Here is a 21,244-nt window from a genome sequence, read left to right on the forward strand (position 1 = left end):
CAAAGAGTATGGATTCCTGCAGTCACGAAAGCTTCAAATCGAGATTGCCACGTTCGGTTTACGTGACAAACCTCACTAAATTGCTGGCGGCGGGTTGAATGACACATTGATATATTTACTCGATCTAACCCAAAAAACCTGTCCCATGAAATAATAAATAGTTGACTTCCCAGTTGCGTTGTGACAGTAACGTATATGTGATCGCAACAGTGGGTCTCCATCAGAGGTCGCAACCGGGTACCCGATACCCGTACCCTACCTGATACCCGGCTACCCATACCCGGCCAGGTACGGGTACCCGTTTGCGACCCTGGTGTGGCCGGGTACGGGTAGGCCGTGAGTTACTGGTGAGTAACCGTTTGTCACTCATTTCCCAACGTCTTGTCTCTTCTCACAATTCAAGTTCCTAGAATCAACCCACCCGCGCCTACAACATGGCTTCATCCCAGAGGTCGCAATCAGGTACCCGATACCCGTACCCTACCCGTACCTGGTCGGGTACGGGTAGGGTACGGGTACGGCCGGGTACGGGTACCCGTTTGCGACCTTGGTGCGGCCGGGTACGGGTAAGGAATCAAAACCCGTTTGTGACCTTTGGTCTCCATCTCTGCCCGACCCACACCATGGTACAGCCACAACCAGCGTAACCGTACGCACGCCTGCCCGCCATCGTCGCCAGGCCGAAACCGCTAAGTCAGCGTGCCGCTTGCCACGCCACGGCCACCGCTCGATGCCGTCGGCGACGTAGGGTGTGAAAGAAGTTCGACGGACATACTCATATTGACGCGTCGCCCTAAGTAGGGCTCTCGCGACCACATATGCTTAATGGGGTTTTTTTTGGGTGAGGTCGCATAAATATAATTGTAGTGTCGTTAAACCCATAATACTCACACTCACTCGGACTCACTTATACAAACTCCACTCACTCTCACACACTCACTCATACAAACTCCACTCACCCACACTCACTCACTCATACAAACTCCACTCACTCACCCACACTCACCCACACTCACTCATACAAACTCCACTCACTCACCCACACTCACTCATACAAACTCCACTCACTCACCCACACTCACTCATACAAACTCCACTCACTCACTCACACTCACTCATACAGGGGGAGATCATACAAACAACACTCACTCACTCACTCTGTAGAACAGGAGGAGATCATACAAACTCCACTCACTCACTCACTCACCCACACTCACTCAATCACTCATACAACCTCCATTGACTCTCTGTAGAACAGGGGGAGAACATATGAACGCCACTCACTCACTCTGTAGAACAGGGGGAGATCACACAAACTCCACTCACTCTGTAGAACAGGAAGAGATCGCACAAACTCCAATCACTCTGTAGAACAGGGGGGTATCACACAAACTCCACTCACTCTGTAGAACAGGGGGGTATCACACAAACTCCACTCACTCTGTAGAACAGGGGGAGATCACACAAACTCCACTCTATAGAACAGGGGGAGATCATACAAACTCCACTCACTCTGTAGAACAGGGGCAGATCACACAAACGCCACTCACTCGTACTCTCCTGCAGAACAGGGGTAGAGACGCACAGAAAGCTCCACGCAGAGGCGCCCGAGATCGGGAATCGAACCCAAGGCCCTTCATGATGTGGGCCGAGTGAGTCCTGCTGAACCGACGCCGCTGGGTCGCAATGCGACGAACTCTCCGGCAAGGTTTACGTTACCCAGCTGGGGACGCGTAAACCACCTTTTAAAGGCCTCTGTGTAAAGTTTACACGGCCGTTCCTGGATAGTTTCACCGCCACCACCGCCGCCACCACCACCACCCCACTGCGAAGAATCACCGTGTGCTCGTGTTGTTCTGCATATCGCGGTTGCCAAGCGCGCTCGCTCGCTCGCTCGCTCCGTCACCCGCTCGCTCACCCACCCGCTCGCTCACCCACCCACCCACCCACTCGCTCACCCACCCACTCGCTCACCCACCCACTCACTCACCCACATACTCACTTACCCAGCCACCCACACACTCGCTCACTCACCCACCCACTCGCTCACTCACTCACCCACCCACCTACTCACCCGCTCGCTCACTCACTCACCCACCCACCTACTCACCCACTCGCTTGCTCACTCACCTACCCACCTACTCACCCACTCGCTCGCTCGCTCACCCACCCACCTACTTACTCACCCAGTCACTCACCAAGTCACCAACTCACACAGTTACCAACTCACCCACCCATTCACTCACTCACCCACCCACTCACTCACCCACTCCCTCACTCACGCAGCCATTCACTAACCCATCCACCCATTCACTCACCCACCCAGTCGGCCACCCATTCACTCACCCACCCTCTCACTCACCCACCCACTCACTCACCCATCCACCCACCCACCTACTCACTCACACACCCACTCACTCACCCATCCACCCACCCACCCACCCACTCATCCACAAACCCACTCACTCATCCACCCATCCTCTCACTCACCCACTCACTCACTGGTGAGTAACTGTATGTCACTCATTTCCCAACGTCTTGTCTCTTCTCACAATTCAAGTTCCTAGAATCAACCCACCCGCGCCTGCAACATGGCTTCATCCCAGAGGTCGCAATCAGGTACCCGATACCCGTACCCTACTCGTACCCAGCCGGGTACGGGTAGGGTACGGGTACGGCCGGGTACGGGTACGGGTACGGGTACCCATTTGCGACCCTGGTGCGGCCGGATACGGGTATGGGGTAAGGAATCAAAACCCGTTTGCGACCTCTGCCTCCCGGTAGGGGCATCAGTCATATCCGTCCTTCATCCAGCAGTGGACTGACCACGGCTCGCGACTTGCTTGTGCCCCTGCAGGAGCGCCAGCGGCTGGAAACGATCCTCAGCCTCTGCGCCGAGTATCACGAGAAGGGCAGCATCTCGGACCTGCGCGGCATTATGGGTAAGACGGAGGGGGGCGGCAGCGGTGAGGAGGCCCGTCCTGTCGCCATGGCTACACCGGCGCCGGTCTCCGCGGCAACCGTGGACTCAGGTACCGACGCGGCCGTTATGGACCTCGTGAGCGTGAGAGAGGAGCAACCATTCCCAGGGCTTGTGGGGAGCGGTGGCGCTGCGGTTAGCGCGCTGCGCCAGGAGCCCGCCGGCCGGAGTTCGATTCCCGCTCGCGGCCAAACACCATTGGCGATTATGTGAACCGGTCCTGGGCCTCCGCGAGGTGGGCTCAGCCTCAAATGAGTAGCTGGTGCGGTGCGTAGCGAACATCGCCACCGGGGAGACAAAGGCGGTCTGGCGTGGTGCTGGCCACCCACCCCCTCGTGTGCCGTGCCGGCCCTCGTAGGTGCTGCTGCTGCTCGCTAACAGCACTTGCCCCTACAGTCTGTTACAGGCTACACGGGGATCTTTGTTTTATGGTGGTGGTGGCGGTGGAAGTGGTGTTGGTGTTGCCGTGACGATTCGTGTCCCCGTGACGATTGTCGCCATGACGATTTGTGTCGCCGTGGCGATTGTCGCCATGACAATTGTCGCCGTGACGTTTCATGTCCCCGTGACGATTGTCAACGTGACGTTTCGTGTCGCCGTGTCTCCACTCCCACCCAAGCTCAGAGCCCTGGAGATGACAGTCGTCATGACGACGCCAGCGCGGAGATGGGAGGGACCGCGGTGACGATGGCGACGAGGGGAGGAGGAGGCGGAGGAGGAGAGGGACCGACAGGGTGCCGTGATGAGTGCAGCAGCAGCACAGAGAGCGCGCAGGACGAGGTGAGGGCCGTTGATCAGGCTCACAACAACGAGCGGAGCGCCGGGTAGCTAAAGCACAGCAAGTTGGTACAGTAGGGGGCACAGGTGGTGCATCAGCCACTTGTCTCGGTCATCTCGGTCAGTCGACCCGTGGCACCTGCTGGGTCTGCCCCGTGACCTCCTGCCAGCGGGCGTTCGACACTTCACGTGGTGGCCTCAAGGTGCACATGGCCTGGCACAAGTGTCGTGGTGACGTCACCGCCACTTAGTGGCGAATGGCGGTCGTTGTTGTTGTGCTACCTGTGCTGCGACGGCTCGCCCCCCAGAGAAGGGAAAACGCTGCGGGGAGGTGATGTGGACTGTGGCCTGCGACTCCGAATACAGTGGGGGCCTGCCGAGTCACCGGACCAGTTTGTCAACAGCTGCTCGCCGTTATTTATATATATATATGTAACTTTATTATTTAATGAAGCGTGTTTGTTTTACAAAGTGGCTGGATGCGTGTGTGTGTGTGGGGAGCGGTGGCGCAGTGGTTACAGCCGCCCCACCAACCCCCGTGAGCCCAAGTTCGATTCCCGCTCATGGCCACCAACGGCGGTGACGATAATTATCTGAAGCGGTCCTGGGTCTCCCCTAGGTCGACTCGGCCACAAACGACTACCTGGTGCTGTGTGCACATTTATGAGCACTGGGGAGACTAAGGTGACCACAGCACTCGCTGGTGCGTATTTCCAGCCCTAACAGGTGCTCGCTAACACCACTTGCCCCGACAGTCAGGTAAATGGGGGGACCATGGTGGCTATGAGATGTTAACTACCTCTGCTGGTATACAAGAGATCGTGGATTCGATCCTGACCCTGACCCTGACGCCTGCTGTATATCTGGAGTTTGTGGTGTCTCTTTCTCTCTCTCTCATCATCATCACGGTGGCTAGGAGATGTTAACTACCTCGCCTGGTATACAGGAGGTTGTGGGTTCGACCCCTACCTACCCTGATGCCTGCTGCTGTATATTTGGAGTTTGCGGTGTTTCTCTCTCTCTCCCGGGTCCGCACTGACGCTCACCACGTTCACCACGCTTCGCCACGTACACCACGTACACCACGCTCACCACGCTCGCCACGCTCGCCATGCTAGTGGCGCGCGACATCGCTCCACGTGCCATGCCCAGATTGGACCGTTCGGCACGGCGATTCGGCTCGTGGCGAATTACTGACGCGCCGTGGCGAATTATCCCGATTACGAATGATCAAATTGCGAGGTTTTACTGTATTTCCCCTTCTTCTTCTTCCACGCTTTTGTCCCACTCATGCGGGGACCTTCCGCAGCCATTGGCAACCTTCTCCACGCCAGAGGTCGCAACCGGGTACCCGATACCCATACCCTACCTGATACCCGGCTACCGTTTGCGACCCTGGTGTGGCCGGGTATGGGTACGGGTAGGCCGTGAGTCACCGGTGAGTAACCGTTTGTCACTCATTTCGGGTAGGGTACGGGTACGGGTAGCGTACGGGTACCCGTACCCGGGCGGGTACGGGTACCCGTTTGCGACCCTGGTGCGGCCGGGTACGGGTACGGGTAAGGAATCAAAACCCGTTTGCGACCTCTGCTCCACGCTGCCCCGTCTTGCGTCATCTCTCTTTTTGCCGTTCTTTGGGCCACCATAGCCCACCTCTGCTTCTGCCTACGTCTTGTTCAGTTTTCATTTGTGGCCAGGTCGCTTCTGAAAAAGAAGCTAATGGCTCAGTGGGCTTTGCCTGGTAAGATAGAAATTAGTTTGGTTTCATTTATGGATTTTAGTTTGAGTGATCTGTTTAACCTTCTTACACGTTGCACTCCTCTGATGGTTTTTACGTTGTTTGTTATTGTAATCAGATTCCTGCTCCAGTATTAATAACACTGGTCAACAACAACAAAAAAACTTTATTTTTTGGCCTGGACTTTTGCAGCTGTTTTAGACTAATTTCAGGGTGCTGATTCCAAATCTGATCTCAGATTTGCTCTATCACATCTCATTTTTATGCTATCGGCATACCCCAGACGTCGCGTGTACTGTCTTTCCGACAGACCTGTTCTTCACCTGAGGGCGGCTGCTTGCGTTGTGGCCAAAACGTCGTGAGAATTGTATTTTATTACGTTTTATTTTTATTATTTTATTATTTCCCTTTTACGTAATATCGTTTAATTGGCCGTCGCAGCCGTTCGTGAGAGATTAATTAATCGGCGCTTGTTGCTGGCAGGGCTTCAACCCATTGCATCAACACTTGCGTGGCCACGGATTACATCACCGCTCCGGCTCGCAACTCATTAATCAAGTTGCAGGCGTGGGATACACGCTCGTCGATGTATCACTGCGTGACACCCGCGCTGCGTGTGCCATCAATGCTGCGCTGCCGCCCCCCGCACATCACGTGCGATAGGGAATCGGCAACCAGAGGACCTGCTCGTTAATTCCCAGGGCAACAGCACGCTACGGATGATACGGCATGCGTGTTAAGCCCTGAGTGAACACGCATGGGCGAGCACAAACACGTGGGTAAATACGCCCTCGCACACAACCAACGGCCCCGACGCGTGGTTGTTCTATCACTGAATACACCCGCCGCTCTTTACGTACGTACGCACGTACACACACCACAGAGGTCGCAAACGGGTTTTGATTCCTTACCCGTACCCGTACCCGGCCACACCAGGGTCGCAAACGGGTACCCGTACCCTACCCGATACCCGGCTACCCGTACCCGGCCAGGTACGGGTACCCTACCCGATACCCGGCTACCCGTACCCAGCCGGGTACGGGTAGGGTACAGGTATCAGGTACCCGATTGCGACCTCTGGGATGAAGCCATGTTGCAGGCGCGGGTGGGTTGATTCTAGGAAGTTTAATTGTGAGAAGAGACAAGACGTTGGGAAATGAGTGACAAACGGTTACTCACCAGTGACTCACGGCCTACCCGTACCCGTACCCGGCCGGGTACGGGTACCTGGGTATCGGGTAGAGTACGGGTATCGGGTACCCGATTGCGACCTCTGACAAACCACGTTACCACTCTCTCCACACTTCGCAGAAAACACACGAAAGGTGTATTGATTACTAAATGGTTTTATTCTCCGTGTGACTGAGATTACTCTCTACGTGGCTCGGAGCTGAAATCGGCAAGGAAACCACTCTGCCTCTCGACAATCTGAACCCAATTCGCCCGGCTTACTTCGAATTACCCTCTCAAGGGGTTCCTATACTATTCACTATCTCCCTCGTATTCACGGTTCAACGCTCCGGTGGGCCCGTCCTCACTGCACTTCGACTCGTCACACGGACGTTCGAGTGGCTGGACTGGAGAGTAGACCGTCCCTGCCCTTTCTACGGCCCTTTTATTGTTACCTACATCAAAGATAACTCGGCGCCGACCCGCTGGCCAATCAGATCGCTGGGCTTTCCTGCCAATCAGGTCGCTCGCCTGTACCCGAGTTCTACGTGCACCGTTGCTCTCAGTGACCAATCAGAGGGACGGCCCCGTTTTCCCTCCGTTCGAAGTTCCGCCCCGCCCCCCCCCCCCCTACCTGCCCGCTGACCCGTGTGTGTCGTGTGCGTTTTCTATCCGCGGTGGGTGCGCAGCCCCGTCGTGATCGTGCATTTCCACGTTAATTCACGGCGCCGCAGTGTAATTCAGCCTGGGGAAAGCCTCGGTCAATTCCCTGGCCTCAGGGAAAACCGTGGAGAATGTTCCCCCCCCCTACAAGGGGGGCTCCTGGGTGAAAACCTGTGGGCCAGGCGACTTCCCGGCGAGGCTCTATGTGGGTGTGTGTGTGTTTGTTTGTGCGGGAGATTGGTGAGGGGGAAGCAGCGTCGACCCCGTCGCTTGGCGGTGGTGGGGTCGTCGGTGGGGCGCCCGCAGAGTGGCTTCGCGGCTGCGGCATCATATTGACTACACACCGCACCAGCTACTCATTTGCGGCTGAGCCCACCTCGCGGAGGCCAAGGACCGGTTCAGATAATCGCCAATGGTGTTGGCCGCGAGCGGGAATTGAACTCCGGCCGGTGGGCTCCTGGCGCAGCGCGCTAATGTGTCGTTAAACCCACAACCAGCCGACACAGCCAACTAGTAAGGTTTGTCCCGTAAACAGAATGTGCCAATTTGTTACTAGTACAGCACTAGCTGGTGTGTTGGAGAGCAAAGCCACAACATTTACAAACTGAGTACGACGTTTCGCCAGTAATTACAACCGGCATCATCAGGCGACAGCCAGATCTGTTTACGTGACAAACCCTTACAAGTAGGCTGTGTCGGGTGGTGGCGGGCTTAACGACACAACATTTATATATTTACGCGATCTCACCCAAAAAAGATGTATTGTGGATGATATTGCTCGCGAAAGCCTACGTGTTAAACAAATCTTAATGTTGTTTATTATTCTTCTTGGTTCTTTCGGTAAAGTCACGTAGAAGGGAAATAATAAAATAATAAAAATAAAACTTAATAAAATAATTCTCACCACGTTTCAGCCACAACGCAAGCAGCCGTCCTCAGGTGAAGAACAGATCTGTCGGAAAGACAGCGTCTGAATGAACACCACCAGGCTTGGCAGCGTATATTTAAGCTGGGTTGGAGGGGGAAGAGCGCCTTGACAAAGGAATTTGCATATCAACAGAGGAATTTAGCATATTATTATTATTTCCATCCACCCTCCGTTTTTTCCTCGCGTATTTTTCAGGGCTACATCCAGACCACGTCGTCGTACGACAGAGCACCGAGCCCGCCCGAACAATCCCGCAGGGCGCCCAGACAGGAGGCGAGGCTGAAGTTGGCGGAACGGAAGCAGGAGGTGATGCGCCGGGAGGTGGGGCTCGAGCAGGAAGTGATGCGGCGAGGGGCGGAGCACCGGCAGGAAGTGATGCGCTTGGACGTGAGGAGGGCCCAGCTGGTGGCGGTGGTGGAGGAGCTGAAACGACGGATCCACGATGTGCAGAGCCAGTTGGAGGACTGCGCGCGCGAGGTATGTAGCTCTTTTTCAGAAAGCTAAACTAAAGACGGTTAAACTAAAGACGGTTAAACTACGGGGACTCGTCTACTTACGAACACATTAGGCTCCAGAGGTGCGTTCGTACGTCGATTTGTTCGTAAGTCCAACTTTACTCCTGTCCATTCCAAATATATTGTCCGCGCATGTACACTAAACACGGGGGGAATGGCTTTGAAAGTTACCACTGGTTCATGTTCTGCAGATGTAGATGGCACGCACGCACACAGGTGTGCAGCGTTGCATGTGTAAAAGCTCTCAGCCTTGTCCAGACCACCAGCTCAAAAGAACTGAACGCTGCTTATGATGATGATGGTGACGATGATGGCTTCAGCGGTGCTTCTAACGTTGCTGATGCTGCTGCTGCTGCTGGTGATGATGGTGACATTGCTGCTGCTGATAATGATGATGCCGCTGATGACGATGCTGCTGATTACGATGATGATGATGATGATGCTGCTGCTGATGCTGCTGATGATGATGATGACAACAACGATGATGCTGCTGATAATGACGATGTTGTCTGATGACGATGATGCTGCTGATGATAATGATGATGCTGATAATGATGGTGCTGCCACCGATGATGTCGCTGATGATGTCGCTGATGACGACGACGATGCTGATGACGACGGCGACGACGCCGCAGGCGGAGATGGAGCGAGCGCTGCTGGAGGGGGAGAAGGCGGCAGAGAAGTCGAACCTCGGCAAGGACCAGGAGGTGATCGCCGCGCTGCAGAGGAAGATGTCGGAGTTGGAGGCGCGCGTCGCCTGCCAGAGAGACAAGGTGACGACGATGACACCACCGCCGCACGCTTCTCCCTCCCTTCTCCCCCCCACCCCGCCCTCCGAAACCGGAGCACCCGGAGGAACCCACGTGCACGCGCGTACAATCTTGCGGGGCAGATGGAACAGATGTGGATTAGTCGGCGCTTTGCTGCTGTGTGCCGCCTTCTAACCTGGCAGAGCCAGGGGGTACGGCTCCTAGTCGACACCCACGCGGGTAGAAGGGAGTGAGGTGGAACAAATGGGGATTAGTCCACGGGTGGAAGGGAGTTTCCCCAACATCTCTCCGTGCGTGGTCCACCAACCCCCCCCCCCCCCCCCCCCCCCCACTCGGCACGACGCCGCTTGCCAGCAGACGCGCTAACGGCCTGGCTGCATTAACGCACCCCCCCCCCCCCCCATCGCTCCACCACCGCCATCATCGCCGGTTATCCGCGCAGCGTCGGGCGGGTAAACGCACGTGCCGTTTGCAAAGTTAAGCCCGGATTGTGCTGTCTATTGCATGGCCTGCTAACACATTTCATTGTGTGTGTGTGTTTGCGTGTGTTTGTCTGCGTTTGTTCGTGTGTTTGCGCGCGTGTGTTTGTGTGTTTATGTGTGTGTGTGTTTGTGTGTATGTGTGTTTACCTGCATGCGCGTGCGTGCGTGTAATCCACGCGCCGCTGTGTGCGTGCATGGGCACACGTGCACCGTCTACCTCGCTCGCTCCACCATCATCATCACCGCCACCACCACCATCATCACCATCATCATCGCCATCGCCATCATCGCCACCACCTACACCACCATCATCATCACCACCATCATCATCATCACCACCACCTACACCACCATCATCATCATCACCACCACCTACACCACCATCATCATCATCACCACCACCTACACCACCATCATCATCATCACCACCACCATCATCATCACCACCAACACAACCATCATCGCCACCACCACCACCTACACCACCATCATCATCATCACCACCACCACCATCATCATCACCACCATCATCATCATCATCATCACCACCACTTACACCACCATCATCGTCATCGCCATCACCACCTACACCACCGTCACCAACATCAACATCACCATCATCACTACCACCTGTATCACAACCTCACCACCCCTACCACCACCACCACGACCACCATAACTCCCACCACTACTAACACCACCACCGCCGCCGCCGCCGTTTGAACGACCGTGCCGCACCGCGCCGTGGGCCCAGGGTAAGGCCCGGCTGGTGGAGGAGAGGCAGAATCTGGACGATCTTCGCGCCAAGAAGTCAGACGTTGAAACGCAGCTCCATAGCTGCCCTGAGGCTCTCAGGGAGCAGATGGACGAGGAGCTACGCATGGTTCGTCACCCCCCCCCGCACCCCCCCGTCGCCACCCCCCCTGCCCCCCCCCCCGCACACCGCACCCCCCGTCGCCACCCCCCCCACCCCCCCCGCACCCCCCACACGCCCTACGCAGACCGCGCCAGCGCCGCTCACGCTGCCGGGGGGGGGGGGGGGGGTGCACGGTACGCAGGTTCCATCTCCTGGCGCCGCAGAAAACTGTAAGTTTGTACCAGGTTCCGGAGACACTTGTAGAGGTAACTTCTTTATTACAATCCAACAGCACTCCAACAGTCCAACAGTCCTGATACTCTGTAACAACTCCCAGGTACACAGCCTAGGTACACAGCCTAGATACACTACTCTGGCTACGCTCTGGAACTCGCCCTCACAAGGTCGTAGAGTCGGGAGTTCCAGAGTCCCACCACTGGCTCTCACAGCGTCCCAGGGTCCTCAGATGGCTGGTCTTGGGTCTTGGGTCTTGAGCTACGACTGGCCCTTTTATGCCTAGTCCCCAACGAGGGGTGGGGCCGTGTGCGCCCCCAGATATCCCACAGAGCACACACAGCCCCCCCCCGTTGGTGGCGCCAAGCGGCTTAAGCGCCTGGGCCACCCGCGAACCCAACGCCTGGCGCCAAGAGGCTTAAGCGCCTGGCCCGCCCAAGGTCCCAGAGCCCCCAGCAGCCCCTCCCTTCTTATGTCACTACAAGTTGAAGAAACTTTGGTTTTTCTTAAATGTTGACGACGATGGCGATGGTGATGATGACGATGGTGGTGATGACGATGGTGGTGATGACGACGACAATGACAACGGTGATGATGATGATGACGCCGATGATGATGACAACTACGACAATGATGATGACGACAACGACGGTGATGATGACGACGCCGACGATGATGATGACGATGACAACGGTGATGATGACAGTGATGACGATGACAGTGATGACGACGACGGTGATGATGACGACTACGACAATGATGATGACGGTGATGATGACGACGACGCCGACGGTGATGATGACGACGATGATGATGATGAGAGCGACGATGATGATGATGACGATGATGATGATGAGAGCGACGATGATGACGACGACGACAATGATGATGATGGTGATGATGACGAGAGCGACGATGATGATAACGAGAGTGACGATGATGATGATGATGACGCCGATGGTGATGATGATGAAGAGAGCGACAATGATGATGACGACGACGACGACGATGTCCCAGGTGAGCGACCAGCTCGAGTGCGGCGCTCGCCGCTTCGAGGACCTGGAGTTCCAGCAGCTGGAGACGGAGTCGCGGCTGGAGGAGGAGAGGGAGGCCGGACTGCACAGCGTGCTCAAGGACATGACGGAGCTGAGACGCACCATCGTCTCTCGCAAGGTGCCTCGCGTGCGGAGAGAGACACGCGGGGGGAGACACGCGGGGAGAGACACGCGGGGGGAGAGGGCACACGAGGAGACGTGGGGAGAGACACACAGAGAGAGACACGCAGGGGGAGAGACACGCGGGATGAGACACGCGGGGAGAGACACACGGGGAGAGACGCGGGGGGAGAGGCACATGGGGAGACACGTGGGGAGAGAGACGCAGAGAGAGACGTGCAGGGAGAGACACACAGAGAGAGACACGCGGGGGGAGAGACACGCGGGATGAGACACGCGGGGAGAGACACATGGGGAGAGACGCGGGGGCACATGGGGAGACACGTGGGGAGAGAGACGAGACGCCAAGAGAGACGCGCGGGGACATGTAAGGAGAGGCACACGGGGAGAGGCACACGGAGAGATGCGTGGACAGAGAAGTAGGGACAAGTGGAGACACGCGGGGACCACGGGGACCAGAGGAGGGTGACAACATGCCGGCCTTGATAGGCGCTGTTTGAGGCTACACGGGGGACCTTTGTCTGTGTAGGAGCGTCTGTGTGCGCTGGAGCGTCAGGCCAACCAGACGCTGCGGGCGGCGGAGGTGGAGAGGCAGAGACTCCAGCGGGAGAGGGGCACGCTCGTGCGCCTCTACGAAAGGGTGAGACATCACCGACATCATCAACAACATCATCATCAACATCACCAACATCATCACCAACATCACCATCAACATCAATGTCAACATCATCACCAACATCATCACCAACATCAACAGCATCACTAACATCATCACCACCATCAACATCAACATCATCACCAACATCAACATCATCACCAACATCAACAGCATCATCAACATCATCACCATCATCACCAATATCATCACCAACATCATCACCAACGTCATCATCACCAATATTGTCACCAACATCATCGCCATTAATATCGTTGTCATCAACAACACCAACATCATCATCAACATCAACGTCATCACCAACATCAACAGCATCATCAACATCATCACCATCATCACCAACATCATCACCAACATCAACCTTTGACTGTGTATGTGTGTCTGTGTGGTGGGGAGCGGTAGTGCAGCAGTTAGCTCGCTGATCTAAAAACCCAGTAGCCCAAGTTCGATTCCCGCTCACGGCCAACACCAGTGACGATTATCTGAACCGGTTCACTGGGTCTCCCCTAGGTCGAATCAGCCTCAAATGAGTACTTAGCACGGTGTGTAAACATCGCCACTGGGGAGACAAAGGCGGCCGGGCTTGGTGCTGGCCACCCAGCCCCTCGTGTGCCACAGTACCGCCCTTCACCAGTGCTGCCGCTCGCTAACAGCACTTGCCCCCACAGTCTGTTAAGGCTACACGGCCGGGGGGGGGATCTTTGTCTTTGTGCCGCCCGTAGGAGAGGGAGGAGCTGTCGCTGGTGGAGGTGGAGCTGGCGGAGATGATGGGGAACGTCGACGTCGGAGCCGCCCTGTCTCCTGCCCTCAGAGAGGTGACCGCAGTGGTGCCCCCGTGTTGACTTTCTCTCCCCCCCCACCCCCCCTACCCCCCCCCTACCCCCCCACGTGCCCCAAACCACCGTTCCGTTAACCGCGCTCTGTCAGATTCGGGGGGCGGCGGGGGTGGAGGACGGAACGAAAAACACCAAAAAAAACGTAGCCGTAAATACAAGGTGCTTCAGAACAATTAACACTTACATGGGACTTGTCGTTTTTAATGGGAAAAGAGCGGCTAATACACTGTGACATGATGACAAATATAATGTTAATGTCTCCCACTTGTTCGCCGTCGTTGTCAACGCACGCCTGGAATCTTCTCCAGGTGGTCTCCAGAGCTCGAAGGCAGCACTTTTCTGGTGGCGTTGTTGCAAATTCTCCGAAGTGTTAACATTTTTTTGAAGCACCCTGTATTCCCCAACCCACCGCTACTTTTCAGAGTCTTAACGGTTCCTGGGCTTTGTAGGGAACAACCACTGGGGGGGGGGGGGGGGGTGGTGCCCTAGAGCCAAGATTGCAGAGAACGGCTGAGATGAGATGATGTGAGGCACCCTGGATCTGTCTGGAGGGGGGGGGGGGGTTAGGGGCGGCTGTTCGACCCCTCTCCCGTGTTTCCGGACGTGCCTGCAAGTCGCGGGGTTGTGTGGTGCGGTGGGTCGTCCCGTTCACCGCCGCATCTCTCGGGAGCAACGCGCAAAGCTGCTCGGCGTTCGTGTTGAAGAGTGATGGGCGCAGCAGCAGCGCCGTTGTTTTTAAAGATGTTGTACTGTGCCCACCACGGAGAACCGTAGCGACACGACCACCGCCGCCACCCTGCGATAGCCGGAGCCAAACTGGGGCCGCACGCTCCCCTCCCAACGCATGGCCTTTTGGGAGAGCCTCGGTACGTCTGCCGAGCTCTAGACGTGCCGATGAAGTTGTTTTATTCTTTTTCTTCCGATTCCGTTCCGATGACGTACACGTACAGGTACGTCATCGGAGCGGATTGTATCGTAGCGGGTTGTATGTCATCGGAGCGGATTGTACGTATGTGTACGTAGATAGAAATAAGAGAAACTGATCAACGTACAAGGTGCATGTTTCGCGTTATAACGCTGCGTTCCGCGTTATATCGGCGCTCGTTCCACGTTATAACAGGGGCCGCATTCCGCATTATAACAGTCCCCCCCCCCCCCCGCGAGAGCTGCTGGTCCTTTCTCTGGCGGTGGCGTGAGCGGGTAATTGCAGGTGCTACACCTTTTCCCTTCTGCCCCCGGTATTTTGAGGACGTGCTGTTGTCACTTTGCCCCCTCACCTCTACCTCTTTGCAACTTTCTCTCCCTGCCCCGTGTGTGTCTCTCTTCCTTTCTCCCTTCCTTCCTTCCTTCCTCCCCGCCCTTCATTTACAGGAACCCCTAACTCTACCCGAACCCTCACTCAACATCATTAACACCCCATCTGACTTCCCCTCCACACTCACACTAACATCATCGTCATCATCGTCGTCATTATCGTCTTCGTCATCATCATCATCTGCTCAAACCGCCCGTAACCTACGCCAGGTATGGTTTGCTGCTAATATGATAATTCACAGTCACAGCTTTTGCCTGTTCAAATGGGTGGAAAATCCGCATTCCTATGGCAGTGGTCAGTTCATCTGTAAGATGACCACTGTTGCTGTCTGAGAAAGTAGTGCCTAGGGTTATGACAAAGTCCGACACCGCTGTAATTAATGAGCATGCCTCCCCTTATCAAGGAGAGTGGACAAATTGTATTTGAATCGTAGTCCTAATTTGGTTGACAAGCTGCTTGCGGACAGCGTTGTCAAGGAAGTTACATCACTTCCTGTGGCATTGCAAGAGTGGCATTACTTACTGTGGCATCGTGGCAGTGACATCACTTCCTGCGGCGCCATTGGGATGGGAATGGCATCACTTCCTGTGTGGCGTCGTAGCTTCTAAATTCGGTCCGAAATAAAGCATGACTTCTGATCGTCCGAAACTTCGTATCTAGGCCACGTTTTCAGATGTTTTCGGATTAAACCAAAAATCGGGAACTCATCCCAACTTCCTGATTAAAATGAACGGTTACCCGCGCCTCAACGCGACCGAATTGCATGAATGAAATAGCTAAACCGCCCCATGCCTTTGACCTTGTAAACATGACTGACGACGTGCATGTGTTTAAATTTGGCATGGAATTATTAACCTTCCACCCCCGCCCCCTACCCCTAATTGTTTGACTAATCTTTATGATTCGGAGTCATGATTCAATACAAAGAACTTTACATATGTTAACAAAAATTGTCTTGTTTGGACCGTCAGTCTCGTTCGGTCTGTCTTCATTCCTAGTCTCTCTTTTACATGAAGTTTTCTGTCTTGTTTGGTACAATTTGGTTAGTAGCCTCATTTGTCTACACTCTGTCTCCTTTGTGCCATCTCACCTGCAGTGTAAATCATTCGTACTCTCCACCTCATTCCTATTGTGCCATACCACTTTGCTTGCGCTAACGATCGATCGCTCACGTGCTCAACCCGGCTCCCATTATTAACCTGACCTTTCCGGCTTTAGCGAGCACGTCGCTAACGTTGGGGGGTGGAGGCGCTTGGTTAACCCCTCCCACGTGCCCTCTCTCTTCAGGAGTACTTCACCCTCAGCCAAATCAATCAGCTGTACGTGGGGACGGAGCCTGAGTCAGGCCACGCCCACCCCACTCAAGCCCCTCCCACTCATTCTTCGGCCGTCATGGAAACCGCCCGCTCTGCTGTCAATCTCTCCCAGGCTTCCCCTCCTGACATCCCTCTCGCTGAAGAGGTTTGCCCTCTGCTCCCTTTCTTTGTGTGTACAAGACACTCATACGCATCCATCTAGCGATCAATGTTTGAAAAGCATGAAAAGCAGGAAACAAACTAAAGAGTGAAGGTCAGTTTAAAGAGATGCGATTTCAAAGCAGACTTAAATATATCTACCGACTGCGACTCCCTGATTTCAAGTGGCACGGCGTTCCATAGCTTGGGTGCCACGCTAACAAAAGCACGATCGCCAAAAGGGCACAACCTAGATCTGGGAGTGCTGAGCAGTTGGAGATCGGTAGTTTATATAGTTTAAACACACAATTTAATAAATACACGATATAAGAACATATTGGGGCAGGCCATATTAACTAGAGCAGTTGCTTTGACACCTCTTTCGTGTTTTTCAATAATTTCCTGCTTAATTTTAACACTACAGGGACCCCTCTAATTACAAACATTCGACTTACAAACTTTCAGCCATACGAACGAAGCTGTCCGTATGTCCAGTTGCCTGTTCCGACCGAGAGTCGTAAATTCAACCGCTGTGCAATAGATCGTGGCGGTGGCATCTACATCTACAGGGAGATTATACAACTTTTAAAGCCATTCCCCATTTAGTGTACATGCCGTAGAAAGTGTTTGAAATCATCAGCAGTAAAGTTGGACTTTACTGCTGATGATCGACTTACTATGATGGCGACGCACTCTAAAAAATTATGCTATTTGATCTTCATATTCCTTGAAGGCCCCGTTTAGAAACGTGCGTTTAGATTATTTGGCTGCGATAAATTTACACATGATAAGCAACTTTTTTTGAGCCATAATTTGTGGTCAGGTCACTTCTGAAAAATACATAGCAGCTTAGTGGGCCCTGACCTGGTAACAAATAAAATAGTTTATCATTTTAGTTTGGTCGATGTATTGTGCATTCTCCAACTATTATTCACTCAAACTCTGAAACGTCTTCTATGCATTCCCCTTTGGGGCCTGTGCTCTTCACGAATGCGTAGAGTTTGTGGGAGGCCACAAGTATTTCCTAGGCCCCCTGCCCTGTTTGAGTCACTTCTCTGGGCTCAGATGTCTAGGCAAGAGGGGAGGGCGGGTAAAGGCAGACTTTTCGAGGCCTAGTTATTCAACCTTAGCATTACAATGATTCCTCTCGTTTATGAAGATAAGCCTCACTGAGTCTCATGCGGTGGGGGGCAAAGTGTGGGTGCTCTTTCCTCTTAAAAAAAAAACATCTGCCCCGCGTGGAAGAGTAGTTCGTGGCGTGAGCGAATAATAATCATAATAATTGCAGGGCAGCACCTTTAGCGTTCTCACTGCCAGAACGCGACTTTATCTTCCGCGCCTAAACTCTCCGTGAATGCTGTGCTTCTTTATTCTGCCTGCTTACGTGTTGTTTATTCTGCCTGCTTACGTGTTCTTCTCTTGTTTCCTCTCCTTTTGTGTCCCTTATGCACCCACGACAAAACAACACTGAGCACGGCACTTTGCTTGCCAAATCCCTGTGAACGCACACGCTGCACCACGCACGCTGCACCACATACACATTGTATCTACACATACACACCGCGCTATACACACACTCACACCATTCAAACATAACCTATACACATTCACTATACACACACTGCACTACACACCCCACACGATACACACACACCCTATACACACGCACACATGACACACCACACACCCCATCCCACACACCCCCCCACACACACACCCCACGACACACACACCCCCACACCCTCACACACACACACACCCCACGACACACACCCACACGCCACACACCCCTCAAACACCCACACACAGCCACGTGACTGTGCGCTGGCCCTGTGCCCCCCGCTGGGCTCCGAGCGGTGGTACAGCGATTGCGTCGCTGGGTTTGGACCCCCCAGAACCATCCCCCCGCCGCCCCCGCTCCCCGCTAAGCAGCGTGGGGGATCGAGGGGGGCGGCTGATCAGGTGACTCAATTCGGGGGGGGGGGGCGGGGGAGGGCTGAGGAGGGGTGGGGGGGGCAGGGCAAGGGAGAGCATCAGTCTCGTCCGGAGGCCACATTGGCGGTCTGAACCAGAAGGTCGGCTCAGTCCAACATCCCTCCCAGGGGGTCAACTTAGTCTATCATCCTTCAATGGGCCTTACCTGGTTGCCCGACTCCTCGGCTCTCAGCTGTAAATTCAAAGTGGCCCATCGCACTTATTGGCTGCCCCTGACATCGGCTCGGTTCAGCCACGTACGGACATTCCGAACTGAGCGTCAATTCAGCATCAGGCCACAAAAAGGGAAGACTTTAGTCTCATCCAAGGTGTCGTTTGCGACCGGGCAGTCAGGCCCACCTATCACGGAGGTACTCGAGCGAAAGAGTAAATGCTTATTATTAAATATTTCCCGTTCCGATGATACATACGTGTGCGTACACGTACATCATCACTTTCTCTTGTGTGTGTATGGATACACTGTATGTATGTATACATGTGTAATGGGTTCAACTGAGTCGCAGACGTCAACTTTGGAGGCAACACATTTATTAAGTTCCAACACACGGGATAACTTCCCCTTAACATAATAACAACCTAAGGTGGTGACCACCAGGCTAACTACACTAGTCACAACGTAACCACTACTACGGACCGGGACCAACGATTTCGGCCCAGGTCTATGTGTAGGAGACTCGTAGATGAAGGTTTCTTCCAGGATGAACAACAACCCTGGTCCCTCTCGGGACCTAGCTTCTCTTCTCTGCGGCATGGCCGGTCCCCGCCCTTGGCCACGCCCACCTTCCAGAATCCTCGGGAAGGATCTGGGTCCCAATCACATGACCCCCCCTAGCCCCCTCTGTCAACTTAACCAGTCACGTGTCTTCCCGGGTCAACCAGAGTGCCATGGCCTCACGCAACTTTATCCTTCGGTCGGCACCCACACACCCTGTCCTGAAGGGTCGGCACTGCACTTAAGGCATGGTGCCATCCAGCACAGTTATTCACTGCATGCCCTGCCCCTCTAGGGCCGGTACTGCACCCACAGCATGGTGACATCCAGCGATGTCACTACACATGTGTACAATCCGCTCCGATGACGTACGTGTACATGATCGGAACGGAATCGGAATAAAAACTACAATAAAATAACTTCATCGGCACGTCTTCAGGTCGGTAGATGTACCGACGTTCCCCCACAAGGCCATGCGGCGGGAGGGGAGGAGTGCGGCCCCAGTTTGTCGCCGGCTATCGTAGAGTGGCGGCGGTGGTCGTGTCGCTATGGTTCTGCGCGGTGAGTACAGTACAACGTCTTTAAAAAACAACAGCGCGACTAGGTTGAACCTGCTCGCACGTTCCGTGAGAGATTCGGTGGTAAACGGGACGACCCAACCACCACCCTGCAACTTCCAGACGTCTTGGAACACGAGTCTCCGGCTAATCGGTTCGGTTTAGCTTGATGTTTTCTTGTTCACGGCTTTTGCTCAACCGAGCCAGCCCAACACCGTGCTTAACTTGAGCCGGTAATGAGCCCTGGGTGTCAGAATCAGAATCTGGAGGAGGAATCCGATGAGCTATGAAGCTCTTTTGGCACAGATGTCCAGTAAGGGGCACCGGAGTGTGAACATTGCCACAACGAACACGACGCAACAACGCCATGGAGCCCAGCCGTCGCTAGGACAATGGTGACTAGGCTGTGAGTGGTGGCAGTCGAGCGGAGTACAGCCTGTTCTCCTCTAATGTGGCGGTGGTAGTCGTTAAGTTCCTATGGAACAATCGCGTCATGTGGAACAATCGCGTCATAATGAATAATATTGAGGTAAAGCACGGTCCGCGATAACGCGTGAGATCCGTAACGCAGGCTGAGCAAGGACCAAGGCGTGCGTGGGTAGCGTCTAGGAGCATCCAGCAGCATCGCAATGCCTCGTGTGATGATGATGCTAGGCCGAGGCAGCCGTTAAAACCGCTTATTACTACTCACGCGACGTAGTTCCTTTCGCTAGATCACGTTATATATCCAATTGGCATCCGCGTTATGAAAAAAATTGTGCCTCCTAATGCAACATTCGTCGCGTTACATCCCAATTCACGTTGTAAAAACAACGCGCGGCGTTATGCAGGAGAACAGACTGCATACATGCTGATGTGGTGTCTACGTTGTGGAGTCGACGTTGACTTGTCGCATGCAGCGTCTTTGTCGCTGACTTCGCGTCCGGAGTTTCAACCACGGCCTGCCCAGCTCTCACCATGCACCATCTCTTCTCCCTTCCCAGAATGCACCCCCGAACGCATGGCTTTCACGACTTCCTGTCGAGTACTGGGAAGTGGGGAAATTGTGCCTCGGGAGAGGCTTTGAGTTTGGTGTACGACACTGGCATGAAGGGCATTCTCCAATGTTTTTTCCATCTTCCTGGCTGTCTATTGCTTGGGTCGGGCTGCCTCGCAAAGGATAAACGAACGATAATATCGTCTCGGTTTCAAGGCCTCCTTCACGCGAATGGCTATTGAGGCCTTGTTCGGCAGCCACAGTCTGCAAAGCCTTACGGTTGCCTGTGCGCATGATTTTTTGTTCTGCACCGCGCTTTTATTTGTTTTTGAGTGTTTTTTTGTTCAAGTCTAAACGTTAAAACGGTCAGACGCACACGGCGGCGCGTGCGCGCGTCGTTCTGCAAGGCGTCCGACATTTTGCGCCACGCGTGCC

The 21,244-nt window shown here is 54.4% G+C and overlaps 1 protein-coding gene across 7 annotated transcripts in view; it reads left to right on the forward strand.

Moving 5' to 3' along the window:
- LOC133358476 (pleckstrin homology-like domain family B member 1) overlaps window positions 1-21,244 on the forward strand; it is a 53,365-nt gene that overhangs the window by 15,025 nt on the left and 17,096 nt on the right. For 4 of the 7 annotated variants that reach the window (XM_061576789.1, XM_061576790.1, XM_061576793.1 and 1 more), the window contains exons 2-12: window positions 2,858-3,032; window positions 3,600-3,760; window positions 8,452-8,733; window positions 9,407-9,544; window positions 10,778-10,906; window positions 12,131-12,286; window positions 12,818-12,928; window positions 13,687-13,779; window positions 15,172-15,324; window positions 16,403-16,576; window positions 18,379-18,531. In XM_061576789.1, the coding sequence (XP_061432773.1) occupies window positions 2,858-3,032; window positions 3,600-3,760; window positions 8,452-8,733; window positions 9,407-9,544; window positions 10,778-10,906; window positions 12,131-12,286; window positions 12,818-12,928; window positions 13,687-13,779; window positions 15,172-15,324; window positions 16,403-16,576; window positions 18,379-18,531 (1,725 nt within the window). The remainder of the gene's footprint in view (window positions 1-2,857; window positions 3,033-3,599; window positions 3,761-8,451; window positions 8,734-9,406; window positions 9,545-10,777; window positions 10,907-12,130; window positions 12,287-12,817; window positions 12,929-13,686; window positions 13,780-15,171; window positions 15,325-16,402; window positions 16,577-18,378; window positions 18,532-21,244) is intronic. The other 3 variants (XM_061576792.1, XM_061576794.1, XM_061576795.1) reach the window with 3 other exon arrangements.

The sequence above is a fragment of the Lethenteron reissneri genome, chromosome 62 (genome assembly GCF_015708825.2).
Source record: "Lethenteron reissneri isolate LAM-NWPU_2019-01 chromosome 62, ASM1570882v1, whole genome shotgun sequence".
In the NCBI taxonomy this organism is placed as follows: domain Eukaryota; kingdom Metazoa; phylum Chordata; class Hyperoartia; order Petromyzontiformes; family Petromyzontidae; genus Lethenteron; species Lethenteron reissneri.